This window comes from Oxyura jamaicensis, chromosome 14 (assembly GCF_011077185.1).
Source record: "Oxyura jamaicensis isolate SHBP4307 breed ruddy duck chromosome 14, BPBGC_Ojam_1.0, whole genome shotgun sequence".
In the NCBI taxonomy this organism is placed as follows: domain Eukaryota; kingdom Metazoa; phylum Chordata; class Aves; order Anseriformes; family Anatidae; genus Oxyura; species Oxyura jamaicensis.
Genome location: NC_048906.1, coordinates 9937594 through 9957220, shown reverse-complemented (window position 1 = coordinate 9957220; position 19627 = coordinate 9937594). Strand labels below are relative to the sequence as shown.

Sequence of the window (19627 nt, the reverse complement as noted above, 5' to 3'; positions counted from 1 at the left end):
ATGAAAATACTTCTCTTGTCCTGGCCCCAATCACCTGCATGCTAAAAGAAATACACTATCCAAGTAAACTAGATGACTAGAGATTAATTACCATTTCAAGGGAAGAGACCTTAAAGCTAATCTGCAATATGGCTAACTGCCAGCCATGCCAAGTGGCTAGACACTCTTCTTATAGCAGGAGCTGCACGAAGCTTTGTTACTCATCATCCAAGTCCTGCAACAGCTACGCCAAGAAGATAAACATCATGGTTCTATCAATACATGCATTTATTAGTTCATAAAGTTTACTACTGAATGTCTACAGTGAGCTCTGAGTAAGAAAAGTCATTAATTTTTAAACAAAAGAGACAAAATTGTGCCTCTTCACACTTAAAGAAAATAAAAATACTCCATATAGGAACATCAATCCTTAATAAATATCTGACTTCACTAACTATAAATTGGCTTTACTTTTAGAAATTTTTTAATACAAGTGGAAAACATTAGCAACTTACAAAAAGGCTACCAAATAAAACTCAGTTTTCCTCCTGCCACTCTAATATACAAGGGTCAGCTTCTAGAATTTCTTAGAAGCCCCTTAGAAGCCCCTTAAGTTATTCATTTGGTTAAGCACTGCTGATGAAAAGAATACTTTCCTGATTTAGCTTTTAGCAATTTGTTACATTTATTAAAAGGTCCTGCATTAAAATACAACTCTGCTAGCTGAAACAGCTTTTCGTAGATGAAGAAAGGATTATTCCAGATGGCAAGGCATAACTCAAGATTAATTTTGTTCTTTCACTGGACTTCGTGCTTTCACTTTATGTTTTCAAAAGCATGTTATTCGTTGTTTTCTTGCAAACACAATATTGATTGCAAGTTGCTGTCTGAAGCTCCCAATTCAGATTAATAGCCAATTCACTCAGTGCCTTTTTGAAATTAAGATGATTACTATAATTTTTATTTTGCAATCCCTTTGTTCCTCAAATTTTACATGATTTTGTTCTATCAGTTTATTACTTGATAAAGAATCATCTCTTCCTGTTTTTTCTTCATCTTAGACTTCAGAAACAAACTACTAGCAGCAAAAGATTCTCATTCTTCTAGCCATTGCTTATTTATGGTAGCAGAAGCTCAGCTTTGTGTGGTGAAATCTTAATTTGCTATTCTGTTCATGGCATTAAAAAAGTAGTCATACACTGAAAACAAAAAAAAGGAAAAGAATGACTTAACTTACATGACCAAGGTACACTTTTCATACAAGAGCACTACACTGAATTTCATGTGGAAAAGTTGAAATTGAGGGCTCCTCAATGCCAAAACCTGCCCTTCGTATTTTGAAATACCAGTTAAATAGCTCAAATGATACGTTCAAAGGCAACATTCCTTGTAAATTAATCAGGAACGCAGAAAAAGAGGACTATGCACTTATCATTCCTACCCATCACTTCTGTGTGGCCGATTCTTCTGCTCAACAGTAAACCAGCAATGAACAGTCCCACACGAGCAGTTCTAGGCAATGCTACCTGCACTGCAAGGTAAGAGGACCTTGCAGGCCAAACGGCTTTAATTTCCATCACTATGAACAAGGTTCCTTGCTCTTCCATAAGGAGGACAAAATATTCACAGCATTTTAATTACTTTTAATTTGTTTCATAAGCTTACAAGAATTCTAATACATACTAGAAGTTTCTCCCTATAGGTTGCAAGAGTGTTCTATTCTCAGATGTCACCTTTGATTTTCAAAATGATTTTTGTATGGCTTTTACTGAAGGAATGCATACTTACTTTGAATAATGCTTTCAAAAAGAAGGTAAAATTAACGTTCCCCAAATGCATCCTACATTAATTTAAATTCTTTTAAAATTTCCCTGACATCTTTCTGTTAACTTTTTTTTTTATCTTCATGTATGTATTGTTTTAATAATGAAAAAATATTCAGTTATCTTTAACATTTGCCTAATATTAAAGTGAGAAGCTTTTCTTATTCTAGTGGCCGCCATCAGACAGTTTATAGATTTGAAGACATCATCACAGCACAGTTATCTAACAACAACCAAATTATAATAAAAAAATAGAACCTTTGGATAAAAAAAATAGTAAGGTAGTACAAATACAATTAAAGCATTTCAACATTCCCCACCCCACACATTTTGTGAAACTTTCTTAAAGAAGGTTAATCAATTAGCTTCAGGAATCTGTTTGGACAAATGAGCAAAAAATTCCTTGAGTACAAAGGGTCTAGAATTATTACACCTCAGCAGGTTTGAAAAATGGTAGACATCCAACTCCTGCTGATAGCTGAGAAATGAGGATGTTCATTCATTAAATGTTTAAATACAAATATCAGACTGCTCAGTCGCTACTACTTAGCACTCACTTTGAAAGCTTGTATGGCATTATGAACTTGACACACTTCTGAATCTTGGGGAACTTATTTACAATCATACTTTAGAAAAGAACACTTAGCAAGTCACCCACCTTGAGGCAAACTATTATGCTGAATTTCATTTAAAGTTTTAGGAATCCATTTAAAAGCCATTCTCAATAGCATATGATCTGATTTTTTGTAATAGCTGTGTTGAGTATTCTCTATTTATAGTCATAAAAATAACAGTAGAAGCTCAATTATTTTGAACCTTTAAAAATAGTTTCACTGAAATTCTGAACATATAGCGTTCTAAAATCTGTAATCTATGTAAGAAGGCTTTTATTATGATATCATTTGTAAGAAGATTAATCATTATTTAAATTACCTATTATGATAACATTGGGCAGTACTGAAATTAGTTGTGTGCAATAGTTTCATCATCTCTGATGAGGACATTTTCCTACCATTCCAGCACAAGATGATGGCCAGGTGTTTTCCAAGTTTAAATAGAACAAAGCTCTGCTTCTTTGTCTACAAATAAGTCTAAATGTCCGGAACCTTAATCTACAAGTATGTAAATTAATATGCAAGAAAGAAATGAGAATTTCAATTAAAAATGATAAAAGCAGAGAAAACAGTAGTTTCTTCATCCTATTGTCACAAGATTGTCACAGTCTCAGATCACAGTAATAAAACAGATCTTACAAATAGACAGTCTAATCCTTTAAACATGTAAGTTAATTAGGAACATAATTAGTTCCTAATTAGTTAGACAAGTGTTATGGTCACTTGACATTATATCATAATTATGTATATAATTCTATCACACTTAGTTCATTAAGCATCAGAGATAACATTTTACTGAACAGCCAGAACTCTATGCTGCAAAACTACTTCCATATTTTCAAAAAAAATACTGTTTTCTGCTGCCATGTTTGAACATAGGAACACTGGAATCCTTTAAAGCACTTATCACAATTTGTTTGTTACTAAACAATGAAAACTTTTTGAAGTCTTTATATTAGAAGTGCCAGAAGCCAAACATGGAGTAGTAGGACTTGGAAATTACACCATGAGTTTTACCTGTCCCAGAACGATGTTTTCCAGCCTCGACCCTCTTTGCTAACTCTATGTGCAAGTTCTTTACGACATAAACAGTTTCTAAAGACACTGGGCTGATACAGAAGTCCTGTGATCACTGAATAAAACACAGCATACTGAAGTCCTATGTAGACTAAGGATTTTGGTCTATATTTATGTCTCATTATGAGTAGGAGATAGTACAGGTGACTGACTTTAAATAGGATGCCTGGACACAAGAGGTGAAGACAGCTTGTTTGGTTCCTTGTTTGGTTCTTCTTATCACTTTTCTCCACTCTGTTAAATGCACAGTTTTCTACTTGTGAAGTAGAGGAACACTTGTGATGCCTATATTGCTCTACAGTGATCAATATTCACATTTCTTTCTCTATATATATTAGTATTCAGGCATTATTTACATGCTTAAGTACTCTTCTGAGTCATAGGCCCCAATGCTACTAAAAATCTCATGTAAATCACCAATGGCAGAAGAGAACAAAAAATATTTTTGTTAAAAAAAAAAGAATGTTAAGATAAATTATTACAAATAGTTCGTGTAGCTGAAATTTATTCTGGTCCTTAATGATAAATACTATAGACAAATAGTGTGGATTGACTAAACATCCTTTGAGTGTGAAGCATACATGTATTCAGTTTTAGGAATCTTGGTAATGTTCCACCTCCCTTTTTCATCCAGCAAAGCTGACTATCCTACTCAGTTTCTATTCTTAACACTCACTAATTTACATAATTTTAGCATGGCTGAATATAGCTAGCCTAGGATTTTTTTTTTCCTTTTCCTATAATTAGGCTCATCATGGAAACTGTCAGTATCTAATGAAGGATAATTTCTGCTATTACAAGAAGCTTAAGAGATGTTTTTTGTGAATAACTCTTAAGATGAATCACTACGTTCCAGCAATGTCAGAAGTAAAAACATGTGTTCTTACAAACAACAACCCTTTAAGGATGAATGAACTTCTTAAACTATAGGTAAATAGAGCGACTAGCACTTAAGGACAGAATTAATCTAGTTAGTATTCATTCATACAGCCACCTATATGACCACAACATAGACAATTTAAAAGAAGAAAAACGACTGTGCCAATTTATTGAGAGCCATCTACTCTCTCCAAGAATTTTCTGGTCAGTGGCAATACGGTCCCACCAGAAGATGATTCAAAAACACTACTCCAAGTCATCCTGTCATAGACACTTCTATCCCCACTAACCACTAAAGAAATACAGGTAACACTGCTGATGACTTAATAGCTTTCAGTTGAAAGCTTAATAGCTTTCAGATGAAACATAAGTCAAAGAGACTTAGCACAGAAAGCGAAGTGGTTGGTCCAAATACAGAGTCTATTTCGAACAGTCTACAAATGCTTATCTCCAAAATAGATACCACTAACACTATAATCTAGAGTTACTAAATTCTTACTTTTCAATAACACATTAATTCACAGATTATTTTTTAAAATAAAGTTTTGTCTGATAGCTTTTTCTGGAACATTACTTACTGAAAAAAAAAAAAAGTATAACCTCCTTCAGAAGACTCATCTACCAGAACATGCCCTGTAAAAGTAACTAGAAAAATGTACATTGGTGTTTTCCTCAAAATATATCAAATACATTATTTTTACTATCAGGGGATATTATTTTATCATGGTTGGAAGAGATAAATAGGTCTTAAAATTATACCTTGCTGATCCCACTTGCATGTAAATTATTTTATTTGCTGTGTTGAAGATTGAGCAAGCAAAGCAAAAACATCCTGATTCAGCAATAATTTGATCATATCCCATCATATAAGATTATTTTCATTTGACATCAATCCGCATTACAAAACTGTTCACACAACAGCAAATAGCCCAGTGAGAAATGCATCAAAGACAGTGCCCATAGAAACAGAATTAACTTCTTTTCAGTTTGTATCTTCAGCAGGGGGAGGGATGGTGTCATACTGGATAAGATGTAAAAGCATGAACCATTCCCCAGCCAAACAAGGATTATTTTGTGTCTCAAATGTTGCTTATGAGTTTGCACTTGCACGACACTAGGTAGCTGGTTATCTACAGAGATCCTTTTCAAGATCAATCAGAAAAAAAAAAAAAAAAAAAAAGGCAGATTTTTGGCTGTTCACTGACTATTTTTTATACAAGTCTAGGAGTCACTTCCATCATTTGGTTACTATAACTATGCCTCCAATAAACTGTCTCCATGGCAGAAAAATCCTGTGCATGGATTCTTTTCCTTCATTTAATCCTTACCTTCCACTGTTTGACCTTCTCTTCTGAGCATCTGGACAGCTCCGACATACTTCTTAAGTTGCACTTTTAGCACCTCATTTTCTCTGTTGATAAAAAGAATAGAATAAGCAAATATTACTGTTTTCTCAAAATAGAGGAAAGACCTTTTCAGTGGAAACAATCATGCTATCTGTGATAATGAGCTTTATTTAGCTTGTGTCATCAAGATAAAAACAAAAAACCTTGACTTACACAGTAAATAATGTCAACTGCAAATTAGTCTTCCAGGTATACGTATAAGTAATGATGACAGCCTAGATATGTAACACAGAGTACAGAAAGCAGTAAAGATTATCCTTAACAAGACAGACATTTTATTCACAGGAATTTATTTAAGAATGAGAAATCTTCAGAAACACGCAAATGTTTGATGGGCCTTATCATACATTATATAAATATATATATATATATATAATTGCTTTTAGTAATTGTTTGGGGAGGAGTTTCTGTGTCAAAATTTCAACCATATTACATATGGCCAGTGAAAATGCACAGATTTACACAGATACACAGTGTTTCATATCTTTTGGATCTGACTGATACACTAACAAAATATTTCCACTGAAACATTCAGTCCCACTTCAGCGGAAAGTATGAAGGAAATATAAGCAAAACTAGACATCAGCAATAGCAAAGTACTCAAACTCCAAGTAGGATCAAGACCTTTCCATGTTTTTTTTGCCAGCCATCTGGCCCCAAAAGAAGTTGAGTTATTCCGTATTCCTGAATGGAAGTGCAGTCACTCCACTGCATCGTAGTAGGTAGACGTCAGTGATTTATTAGAGCAAGATAAGGAGAGTAGTAAGAAAGGTAGTTTTTGTTGTTGTTTTCCTTCTCCTTTGGTTGGCTGGTTTTTAAAGTACATCTTCAAAAGACTATAATATTATCTAATGAAATTATAACAAAACAGGAATAAATTATTTTAGTTCAGGTGATACCAGTCTTTACCTGCAGTAATTTAAACAGCTACTGCATGTGGAATGAAGGGTTTAACACAGGTCTAATTTTAGAAGATTTTTTTACTAACATGTTTTACACACACACATAACACATATCCACAAACCTCCTAATATATATATATATTTTTATTCAAATTGATGATACATTCTTATTTCTATGGATTTCAAATCAGTTTTCAATGTAACCTCAGCTTTATTCAATCATTTAGGTAGGAGGTTGCTAAATCATTGAGAAGAAACTATTCATTACCCAACAATCAAATTTTAAACGAAGCCCTTGAAGGTTTTATGCATTTTATGATATTTTTCATTTCCTAGTCTATAAAGAACAAGTCAGATTTTCCACAAGAGATGGCAGGCGATGTTCAGATCAAGGGGAGGGGTGGCGGGGGGGTTAATAAATAAATAAATACAGTATAACTATATGCTAAATAAAAACATATCTAAGTAACACATTCAGGAAAAAAAAATAATTTAAATGACACCTGGACAAAAAGATTTATCACCACAGAATTGTACAAGTCTGCACGTAAATAACTATGCTCAATTACAATCTACCGAGGTTTAAGGACTCTCATGACAGAATCATAAACCATCTTGTTTCTGCATTTGAGAAGAGAGTCAGCACGTGTCTGAACTGTGATAACACAGAAAAAAATAGGAATTTTTCCACTATTGTACCTATGGTGCAATTTCATGATAAACAGATGAAGTCCACATATAATCTCTACCCTATTTATTATAAAACTATATTTTCCTACACCTCACAAGAGAAAAAAAAAAAAAAAAAAAAAAAAAAAAAAGACTTTTTTTTTCCAAATTCCCTTAGGGCTTTTGGAAAAATGACTACGTAAAGAAATGAATTTAAAAAAAGCAATTTCTCATGTGTCTCAACTACAGAGGCCTGAATACTGTAATTAAGCTTCTGGAAGAAGTATCAGATGTTGACAAATGCTTTTTGTGGAACTAACTCCTAAAATATGTCTTATCTCTAAATTCAGGCTTAAAAAATCCAAAAAATGGCTGTGCCTTGTTAAAAAGAGCTCTTTAGAAAATAGTACAAAGGTACCAAACCTCCAAATAATCAACAAAAATACATGAATATCAATAATAACATGCAATAAACAGCTTACTGCAAGAATATGTACAGTTTATATATAGAGCTGGGGCTAGATGACCTCCAGAGATGCCTTCCTACCTCAATTTTCCTATGATCACACTATTAAGAAGTACAAAACCACAATTCATTGTAATCATATTTAAACCAATCAAAACAGGGTGCTGTGTATAAGCCTTAAATGAAACATGAAATATGAGAAATACTACTCTTAGCAGCAGACATTGAATTATATATAATACATGAGACTATAGTATAAAACCAACCTTTGAAAAATTTTTAAAAACCTCTAATGAGGAATAATGCAATAAACGTAACTGCTCATCATGAAAAAAACACCATATGCATGATAAAGTGAGAACTACACTTATGATAGCTTTGTAACACAGGCTGTGTTCAAATTTAAATTACGATAGGCTCTCTCCCTCAGCATTGATACCAAATCTGAAAAAGCAAGATTTGGCTTTGTGGTTAAGATAAAGGACTTCCTCACCTTTCTTACAAATTAAGATCTCATTTTTTAATAAATGTTTTCCTAAATTGTAGTATTTCACCAACAAAGTGGAAAAAAGTTAGTTAATAAAGGAATATTCAGATTAATTTTTCACATGCAGGGACAAGAGATACTTTTCCCCTCTGGCTAAGAAGTTGCTTAAGGTAAGCGATGCAATCATTTCAAGATGCACAACGCATCACTGTACCCATCACTGAATCACTATGCAGCTAACTCTGAAGGAAGTGCTGAAAAACAGATTAATATAAAATGCCAAATCAAAAGCAATGTGGCTTAAATAATACACACACTAGATATGAGGAGGCAGATTAGGTTACAGGAGGTACAGTAAACAGAAGGTACATAAAAGTGCAAATGCTGCAATAAAAAAGCAGTTCGGTTTCCCTCCCCCGTTTCCCCACACAGTACATTGTAATGCACATTTAATCTGCTTTTCTTGCTACAGACCTCATCCTTTGTAAGGGATGCTTTCCTCTAGCATCCCTGAATACAATCTAAGAATATACAATCTGAGATTAGCCAATTTCACAGTCAACTTCAATAAATCTCTCTGCCTCACAAAGTAATGTAATAGTACACCATACAAAAAAAAAAAAAAAAAAAATCTCAATTAAAAAACAGTAACAATGCCAAGGAGCCACTGGCACAACATGTTCATGCAATTTGAGAAAGGCTCATTGACAAGGGGAAAAAAAAAAAAAAAAAGCTTATAAAATAATACCAGAGTTTGTTTATTCTATTCTATCAGAAGGCTTGGAAATAGGTTGAACACTGAAACTGCTTCCTTTAAAACAATCAGATAACTATTATGAAAGAATTACTGAAATACTTAACATAGAAAGAAGCGATTACTTCCACTTGAAAATGACCTAAGAAGTTCTCAATTTTTCAAAGAAAACTTAGGAAACTCAGAAATATTTCTCTAAGCTAGTATTTTGTACAGAAGACCAGCTGAATAAGTCAAATCTGCAGATGTCCAGAAGTAATCATTTCAACATTGACTGATGATGTCTCAATCACAGCAATATTTTTCCAGTGACCCAGATCCTACAAACAACACACACAGTCTTACTAAAACTAATATGATTACCCATGTAAACCTGAGGTTATTGGATAATTCTCAACTGAGACATTACCAAAAAGTCCAGGAAACAACACAAAGCTCTGTAAACCAGGATGAAGAATCAGAGAGAGATTTTACATTGCAAGAAGCTATCATTGCAGTGAAATGTACCTGTGGACTTTTTCTATGAAATATGACTGACAGGAAAGAGAATACTTATTTGCCTAAAATATGTTCTAGTGACTTCTTCATTCAAATCTTAATTCTGCACTGCTACACGACAATGGGTAAAAACAAGGAGTGAGTTACAGTTACTTTTGAATGTATTGCCAATAAACCTAGCATATTATGGATGTACCGGGTGTGCATATATATATTTTTAATAGATATTTCTGTTTCTTTTTCTATTTGCAAAATAAATCTTCTTCATAGAAAGTAAAAACACTTTGATTACTAATAAATGTAATTCCACTACATTTCAGATAATTGTTTTGTTCTTCTCATTCCACAAAATGAACACATTATATATTAAAAAAAAAAGGGGGGGGAGGGGGGGAGGTAGAAAACCAGTATTCCAAAATTTTTAACTAGAATGACTGATCCTCAGTCATTAACTAGAATGACTGATCCTCAGTAAGCAAAATTAGTGTTCACAAAGTATTCAAGAAGATATTTCCATCAAATTCTTAGCAAGAATTCTGGGGACACACATAAATATTAGCTCATATAATCAGAAGTATATTTGCTCATCAAACTACAATAGTCGGGTTATTAAATTATTTTCCTGACCTAATATGTTCATAATTTTACTATACAGGGAAGTTTTCTACTCCTGTCATGCGATTAACTGCTTCTGAGGTAAATAGTGAAGATTTCATTACTACAAACTATCTGAAAACTTGTTTCCTCTTACTCACCTAATGTATTATGCAGCGCTTACAAATCATTTCCACAATTTTTCTTATTTCAACTTCTTCAATATCAAAATTATTCAGATTGTCCAAATTCTGGGCTTAAAATACTACTAAAAATGTTTTACTAATGCTAATATTGAAGCAGCAGCACCTACAGCATACAAAGTGAACCAACAAAAGCAATTTAAAAAAAAAATCTGTACCCCAAAATAACTCTATGCAAAGTTTCTTACTTGCTGGAAAATGAGTTGCAATGAATCATTAAAGAAATGCATCTGAAGTCCAAAATAATGGTGGCATTAAAATTTGTTGCATCTAAACAGCTCTCAACATTGTTTTTATCATGGGACAAGACAAACTGACTTTCAGAAGAATCACTACAACACACCCAACCTCCATCATAATTAGAGAAATTATATAAAATTGTTTTAAAATAACATTTTAGTCTAAGTGAGCATCTCTTTAGATCCTGCTACAAAAGCTCCTTATCTGTTCTTTAAAAGGGTACATGCATGACAAATATCTGATTCACCCATATGTCAATGCAAATTCTAAAACTGTGGGGGAAGTGAGTCAAAGAAATATGAATACACAAATCCTATAACCTGAAACGTGAATATTAAATGATGATGTATTTGTATTGTCTCCATTGCCCTACATCATATGAATGTCAAACCCACTTATGCATATCTCTCCCTCCCTCAAACCGCATATTTAGGTGTGATGTGTCATCAAAAGCAGAATTAGAAGCATTCTAAATATATTTATATTACCTTTATATTTATCATTTTCAGACTCTAGTTCTGCTACGCAATAAAAAGCTTATAGGAACCTCAGTCATGGTACTTCACCACGACTGACGGTAAACACTGCGCCTGCATCTGCAGAAAACAAACACTCCTCTCTGTAACAAGGCACAGATTACAAACCTTATTTAACACTCGGAATAGGCTTGTTGTTTACTATACATGTGAATCATCCCCAAGATTTTAGGCATCATAGGTTACTCCAGAGCTTATTTAGAGTTGTAAGAAGAAAAACACGCTATTACAGCTGCATTTACCTTCAAAAGCCTTACTTATCTAAATTTAAGTGATTTAGCTTAAAAGACAGTTTTAAATTCTTTTCTATGCACAACAGTAGCACAAAAGCAATCTGTAAGTAAGACACTACTGGTGTGCCCCATGGTTCTAGGGCCAATGTTCTTCATTAATGACCTGGATACAGGGACAGAGTGCACCCTTGGTAAATTCACAGATCATAGAAAACTGGAGGAGCGGCTGATACACCAGATGGGGAGAAAGTCCAAGAAAATACATGGAAATACATCTAGTTCTAAAAAATACTTGGAAAAAATAACCATTAAGATCAAAAACCTAAAGTTAGTGGCAGTGTCACACAAACAATTTAGGTCGGGTATGACTCAAAACTCTGCTTCTGCCTCAGTTCATCTGCCTTGGCAAAGAAGTAAGCTGCATTAGACTTGGATACTTGGCAAACAACGTGTTTTCTAACACATCAGTGTTCCTGATGACACACCAAGAGAAGGGAAAGGGGACACACTCAGGAAGTCACTTATTCTCTGAAGGTTAACATTGCAGTACAAGGGATCTCTTCGTTTTCGGTGTAGGCAAAAAAGAGGTCTCATGCTCATTTCCCAGTGCACGTGTGCACTGTTCAGTTTCTGCTCCACAGCTTTAAACCATGCTGTCTTCTCTGACACAAGTACAAATACTGATAGCAAAACATCCTTTATTTATTCTGCCTTTATTTATCTTTCAGGGACTAAAACACCCCTGGCTTGGCTGAAGACATGTAACAGTCTAAACAAGATCAAACAATGAGTTGCATGCTTCAGTCAATACGCTTCATCATGTCCTCACTTCTCCTTGTCTTCCACCAAGAGTTGATTTAATTTCAAGGCCAATTAAGACTGCAAAATGTCAAAATTTACTCATAGAAGTGCTTCAGAAACTCATACAAAACAAACCATAAAGACAATTAGTATGTTTTAGATTACAGTAAGAAATCAACATAAAGTTAGGACAGTAAGAAGTCAGGTTTTGTTTTAACAGTAAATCTGAAAAGGCAAATAACTGATTTATAATAGCAGTACATATGCTACATATGCATAATTTACATCCGAAGAAATTTGAAAAATATATCTGAAAGCAGATATTAAGTGACAAAAGAGTTGGAAAAAATCACTTATATAGAAATACACTTTAATTAAAAGTTAAAATAATTACACTGAATTTAACAAAAGGACTTATTAGAAAGTTAAAGGATTGCAGAATATGACTTGGAGAAGACAATCACCAATGTAAACTGATGTAAAACGTAGCTAAGAGCTAAAAAGAATTTTCTTTCCTTTTTTTTTTTAATATAAATATGAGAAGTAGTGATAAAAATGCAACTGCATGACATGACCACAGAAAGCATCACTACTATTCTAATTTTTAAGACAATCATAAGCCTCTCTCTGTGTGATTAACAGTTAAATTACTCATCTTAGGTAAAGATTCACTTAACTTTTAAATACTTAAAATGAAATATCCATTATTTTACTGTCAAGGGCAGTTAGATGACCGTGAAGAGAAGACAGGACAACACTTTGTACGCTATTAAAGGGCTCCAGTACTTAAATCAACAACTACTAAAAAAAAAAAAAAAAAAAAGATACCACCACTTCAGAAACTGGTACTATTCACACTATTTGACAACAACTGTTGTGTATGATACAGCAGTTGATAAAGTAGTCAGCCATGAAAACCTGACAAGAGGACCAGAAAATGAGTGAAAACTCACCGTTTACTCATTCTACAAACATCAAAAAAAAGCCACATAGTTGAAACTCAACTTCAACCTCAAGGACCCAATAGCACATCCAAGACAGATTTAATATGCTATGTCTGAACTTCCTCCCAAGATCAGTACCAAACCAATAACATATTCACACATCCATAGTGTCTGTACCACAGAGTTTATTAGCTCAAGAAAGCAATACAACAAGAAAATATATCTCTCAGGACATAGCTTAAAGATGACTGTTCAGTGCTGTAGGGAAAAAATTTTAGTCATGGCCCACTGGTATGGGCAAAACACCTATTTAAATCTTTTGCTGTGAAATACGTAATACAGTCTTCGTGCTTAAAAAGATATCAAGGGATTTTTGACTGGAAAAACATTTATCTCAAGTGAACCACACTGTCACATCATATCCATCTATGTATTTCCAGCTATATGGTGTCCAACAGCTGATCTATCTACATTAAATATGGTCTGATTATGAGATTTCTTCTGAAGAAAGTTAAATAACATTGTACAGTAATGATGAAAAATGACAGATGAAGTCATGCTTTTTGCCATAAATCATTATAGGGATAAAGCATAAAGACATTTTCACACCTTATTTAAATTTAAGAATTAGGGAAACAGTAAATGGTAGAAGGAATGAGAGAGATTAACCCAACGTCTTGTCAGTTTGCTAATAGGACAAAAATTAATGAAAAAATACATTGTTTTTTTAAAAAATATGACTGTTCATTGCTGGTTTATTTTGTTAATGCTGAAAAATGATGGAATGGACTAAATAATAAATGTCTATATGAAGTTTTGTTGTCTCCTCCTCCCCACCTCCCAAAGACTTCAGCATTTCTTAAATGATACGAAAACAAGCGTAGAAACTATTTGGAACATAAAAATTCTAAGCAATCTACGTATTTCTTGCTTAACAATTAAATACTTGTGATACTTTTGTCTCCTGTTGGCGTCCAAGATCCCTTAACAGCATTGCCAGAAAAATAGTTATACAAGTTGGAAAAGCATTCCAGACCTTGTCAAAGCTTAAAGAAGTGTAACAGTTGTACATTCTTGTTCCAAGTCATTCGTTACAACATACATTAGAATATTACTGGAAATAAAACAATAAAAATAATAAAATCGGAAAACTCGTGTTCATGTAAGCACGTATATGTGATACCAAACCTAAGAGAAATCCTATGACAGGATTGTTGTCTTGTTGACAGAGCAAGATGAATTTGTGGAATGTGGGGGTTCATAACCTTAACTACATACAAGATTTGATTAAAAAATTGTGTATGTACACACACATCTAAATCTTCTTTCATATTCACTGAAAGGCAAGCTCTTTGGTAATTTTTTCCTAATATACGTCTCTTCAAAAACAGGTACTAGCATTTTTAAACGGGAATATCTGAAAGAATAATTCAGAACAAACTTTCCTTAAACCATTTTCCCCCTATTATATTTAAGTTCTGTCTTAAAGCTAAGGTTTGGGAACTACTATTTCCAGATCGTGTCAGGCACTTCAACAACATTAAGAATAGAATATATCACGTATGACGGAAAAATCCCAGGACTATGATTATTGTGATACCTCTTTCAGGAATCTCCAAACTTTCAAGTGGAGGAAGGAAAAAAAAAAGTGTGGGGTTAGAATTGGACAAAAAAAAAGGTACATGAAGAAAGAAGTCTACTTACATTTACCTGACATGTATTCCTTTGTATCAGTCTCATTACTTAACTGCCACTATTTCTGTGGCATATATTTCTTATTATTAGTCTAATTTCTTTTGAAAAAATACTTTAATTGTTGCTATTATGAGTATTCCAGTGCTCCTCACCTTGCCAAGGCTTGGACTTTCATGGCGTGCCGCTCTTCCTGTTCTGCGACTTTCCTTCTCCAGTTGTCCATTTCCTGCCTCAGTGCTGCAGAATGCTCCATCTCTCCATCAAGCAGGTTTCGCAGGGACCTGGAAGAAGGTAGCAGCATCTGTTAGAACACCGCAAACAGTAATGAGACAGAAATAAATTCATTCATTCCTCAATGAATCACGAAGTAGGTTATCTGAATGATACCACTACTGTCATCCTAAAATTTCTTTATTCAATGTAAAAAAAAAAAAAAAAAACACTGATTTGATTACACAAGGATATGAAAAGCTGCAAGGAAAAAGTACCCAATAAAAATCAGTTGCAAGTGCTTACTATTAATTTGTATTATTCTCATCAGCATGGCCAAAGCACAACCTGTTACAGTATTTACTACACTACCACACAAAAAGAATTTCCTATCATAGGAAGTAGCTTATAATCTCATTTCAGTGCTTCAGTGCAAGCTCCTACTTCTCAGAAAGAATCTACAAGCAACGTGTTTATTAGCCAGAGCAGGAGACAGGTAGGACTCTTGTCTCTACTGAGAGCACTGTCATATACCTTTGTGTAAAACCTTTGATGAGATACCAAAGGTCAGCAGAATGACAGAAACACCCCACTCCACCAAAAAAAAGGAAGCAGAATGGGACAATAACTACCAATTATGGCACTGAGGAGAAGAGGCAGCAAAATGGGACCAGTTGATAGTCTCTCCATGAAAAAAAATATACTTAAAATCTCTTTTAAAAACATAAATTACCAAAAAAGTCTTCCTAGTCTTTCTATAGAGTAACAATAGTGCATCTCAAATATATTTTCATTTGTCTTGTCACATGTTCCAATATGCTAAAAGAAGTAGGTCTGATGGCATTTTGAATGAATGACATTTTTACATTTACATCATTATTTTGTCACAGGTAAACATGAGGACTTTCACAAATGACAGCCACCTTCAGCGTAACGTTGTTGGCAGTTCTACATCATTTCGGCACCAGAAGGGGGGAAAAAAGAAACTTCCTGAATATTTGCATAAGGACAAACTTTCACTTATTCAGAGAGCTGCCTTAAGAGATGAGAATCTTTCGGCCGTAAGTTTTGGTTTTGAAAAAACTACAACTTGTGAAACCTCCTAAAGACAAATGGCTATATGTGATTTTAAGTCAAAGGAAAAAGTAGACCTGTAAACACTACTCTTCAGTATCCACAGTTGAATATTATTAAGTGTACATTTACAAAAGAAATAATATATATATCAGGAGGATGACAAAAGGATTACGCACAGCTTTATACAAAGGACAGCTTGTATTAGAGAAATCAAATGATAACAGGTTTTTGAAATTATATAGTGCCTCTTGACTAGAAAAAAGAAAACTACCTATTCTGTTCTTCCAGTTCATCCTTTCTGTTCATCATGGCCACAATAGCTTGACGAAGTTCATCTGAAGACAAAAAAGAAGGGACAAAAAGATTAATTTCTGTTTGTATTTTTGTTCATTTCAGATCTAACAGTCATGTACACAGTGGCATTAATTAAGCAACATACTTAAGATGACATCAAGGTCATTTGCTATTCAGCAAAGCACCTAACAGTTCTCAATCTCATCACCAACTTGAGCAAGCTATCAAAAATTTTATTATTTAAACACTGTATCAGAAGTACTGATCAAAATAAATTAGCCTGTATTTGGCTTTAATGCAAACTTGTAAATGTCTGTCCATAGCTACAGCTGATTTGTTTTTAATCAGAGCCCCACATGGGGCATCTTAGGATACAATGCACCTTTTCACTGGAAGCATATTAATGAAATATATTGTTACTTGGGTACCATTTTCAACTGTTTCCTTGCTATAGATCTTTGCTAGCGTTTTCCTTACTATAAATCCTGATGCAAGACATGCAAGTATTACTGTGAGACCAGAGAAGAGAGATTGATTCAACTCAAGCTCAGTCTACTGTTTTAGAGATAACAGGTTTTCTGAATTCTGCTATTAACCTAAAAAAAAAAAAAAAAAAACTATTTCTTATAAATACCTTCAAAAATATTTTCCATTGTTACATCAAGAAATAAAAAAAAAGACATTTTCTTTGAACTTGTAAGAAATACCATCTTCAGCAGCACTACCATTTCAAGGGAGATTTTCAGTTTCAGGGAGGGGATAAGTTAAGAATCTTCTGCCTGTACGCAAGTCAGTACTTCCTTGCCTTCTTTAGGGTTAATTTTTATTTTTTTAGAGTAGCTTTTCTGTACTGTACAGAGAAGTGTTATCTCAAAGCCATGCACCTGGAGTCCTGCAGCTATTATAACGTTTTTACTATGCAACTGTACATCTGTACTATTACTATTTACTATAAATTTACTGAAAAAAATATTACGGATTAATCACCTAATCTAAAACAGATTTCAACTTCCAGATATTGCACAAATCCATGAAATATAGCACATGTTCAAAGACTTGAATGGCTTCTAGCAAACATCTGAATGGACACGTGCCCTAAACTAATTTTTTTTGAAAGCTTCATTAACAATTTCACATAGGTTTATCAATGATTTTAGAGACCTTCTGCAGGCACAAATTACATTATAACATCCCCCTAGCAGTTAAATGAACTGTTCCTGTTTATAAATACAATAAATCAGCCTACTCTGTTCTGCAAGTATTCAAAGCAAATGTCAGCAATTTTTCTGAGCTTTTACTGAAACTATATTAACAGAACTGGTATCAGTTAATTTCTGCGAGCAAGCAAAGCCACTGGACAACTTACTTCTCGCCCTACATTCATTTCACTGGCTCACCCATAACTTTTTTCATATTTTTCTACAGTTACAGAACTTTTTGCCCATTAAAAAAAAATATATATATATATATATATTTAACATTGTACTGTGGACCAGATTAAGTCTGTCCAACTCAGTAATGGACAAAACGTAAAACTTTATACTACATCAATCAATTGTATCAGTCAGTACAGACACCACAATTCAAATCTGGCATTGCTAATCTGGTTAATTTCCCCTTGCAGGATTCTGCAGGGTTCTCATATCACTTGAAATCTGCCAGTCCTATTTGCTCATGGTGGATTCTTTTCAAACCATTTCTACTTCTTTGGCCATGGAGAAATTGGACAATTATTTTTCCACCCATTCCACATTACAGCTTGAGAAGTAGCTGGCATTAGCAAGAAACATTTCAGTAAATCGAGGGATTTTTCACTCCATTAGTTCAGCAAAGAAAGAACAATTATTTTTGTATACTTAGCATCTTTGTGAGTTCTCTATACAGCCAACCAAAAGAAAGATTCCAAATCTTGTAGAGAAGCCAAAGTAAAATTTGTGGGTATTAAAAACTAACTTAAAGAAAAAAAAAGAAAAAAAAAATGTTTAGATTTCTGCTTTCTACCTCAATAATATTACTAGCATTCAAAACCAAAGCTGCGATTACATTAAGTAGTTAATCAGATTTCCTAAGGCTGTGTTCTCAGCATAAAGAACATTCCAGCATGCTTCTTCACCCATCACTCCTACCTCCTTCCCCATTTCCCCATGCTGGCACTAGTGTTTATATACAGTGTCCTCGCAGGACCTGACCCAGCTCAAAATCACATTTTTCTGCTGGACTACTTTTCAGACAAAGAGTTGCCAAGTGATCTTACTGGCAAGTACTGCTGCTGGCAAAAGGCACACAGCAGAAAGCAGTCAGGGCAGAACAGAACACCTTTTTAGCCATTAAGAATGTGGCATACAGCGCAGAACACCGTTTTTGCAAGAACAGAGTTCTGACCAGAAGACACCCATAGCAATTTCTGCAGCAGCTGTAGGAGGAAAAAAAAAAAAAGAAAAAAAAAAACTTAGAATGAAAAGATTTGATACTACAAAATATACTGTGCTCCAATATTTGCATGACTGTAATAGTCTGTAATAGCTTCTTACTAGTAGTTGTTTTGGAGGGAAAAAAAAGACTATATTGTGAGACTAAAGTATTATTTTATTAGTATTATTTTGGTTATGATGAGACACTGCCACTTTGTGGACAGCTTGGAAAAAATGGATTTTTTATTTTTTATCTTTTGGCACCTGTAGAAAACTGGTGGATTGTAATAGTCCTAATATGTAGCGTTATGGTAGGTAACCACCACTAATATATAGTGTTATGAAAATGGACCACATTCTGTCAACATGAAAAATAAAAATTTGTTTAAAGCATGAGGAAAATAGATCAATCCAAGAATTGTTCAAGCCTTGTACAAGTGTATAATACAGGCAATAAACATTCATAGTAAGCTTTCAGTACAGTAACACGACAATAAAATAACAATCTCTAACTATTATGTTGAATTCAGAATCCTCCTCAAGAAAGCATTAAGCCAATGGCTTTTTAAATGTTTCAAGAAGGTCACTAAAATATGGTAATGTGACAGTCTGAGCAAGCTGCTGTTATTTCTATGACTCTCAATAAGTTAAAACCACTGCTACTAAACAAGTTACTGTAGGGCTGACTGTACTTACTCTACAATAACTGGTGGTATTCATCCTCAGTCTGTTTAAATGTGTACTGAGTTATTAACATTTAATTGACAGATTTTAAGTTGTCTCTACTTTTCCAATTCTACCTGCCTATTCAAACTGTAACCTTAACTGGCCTACT

The 19627-nt window shown here is 33.8% G+C and overlaps 1 protein-coding gene across 3 annotated transcripts in view; it reads right to left on the bottom strand.

Moving 5' to 3' along the window:
* The window catches only part of SNX29 (sorting nexin 29), a 132061-nt gene that overhangs the window by 83003 nt on the left and 29431 nt on the right, over nucleotides 1-19627 (bottom strand). For all 3 annotated transcript variants that reach the window (XM_035339398.1, XM_035339399.1, XM_035339400.1), the window contains exons 12-14: nucleotides 16359-16422; nucleotides 14953-15081; nucleotides 5701-5783 (exon numbers count right to left, since the gene is read on the bottom strand). In XM_035339398.1, coding sequence (XP_035195289.1) covers nucleotides 5701-5783; nucleotides 14953-15081; nucleotides 16359-16422 — 276 coding nt within the window. The remainder of the gene's footprint in view (nucleotides 1-5700; nucleotides 5784-14952; nucleotides 15082-16358; nucleotides 16423-19627) is intronic.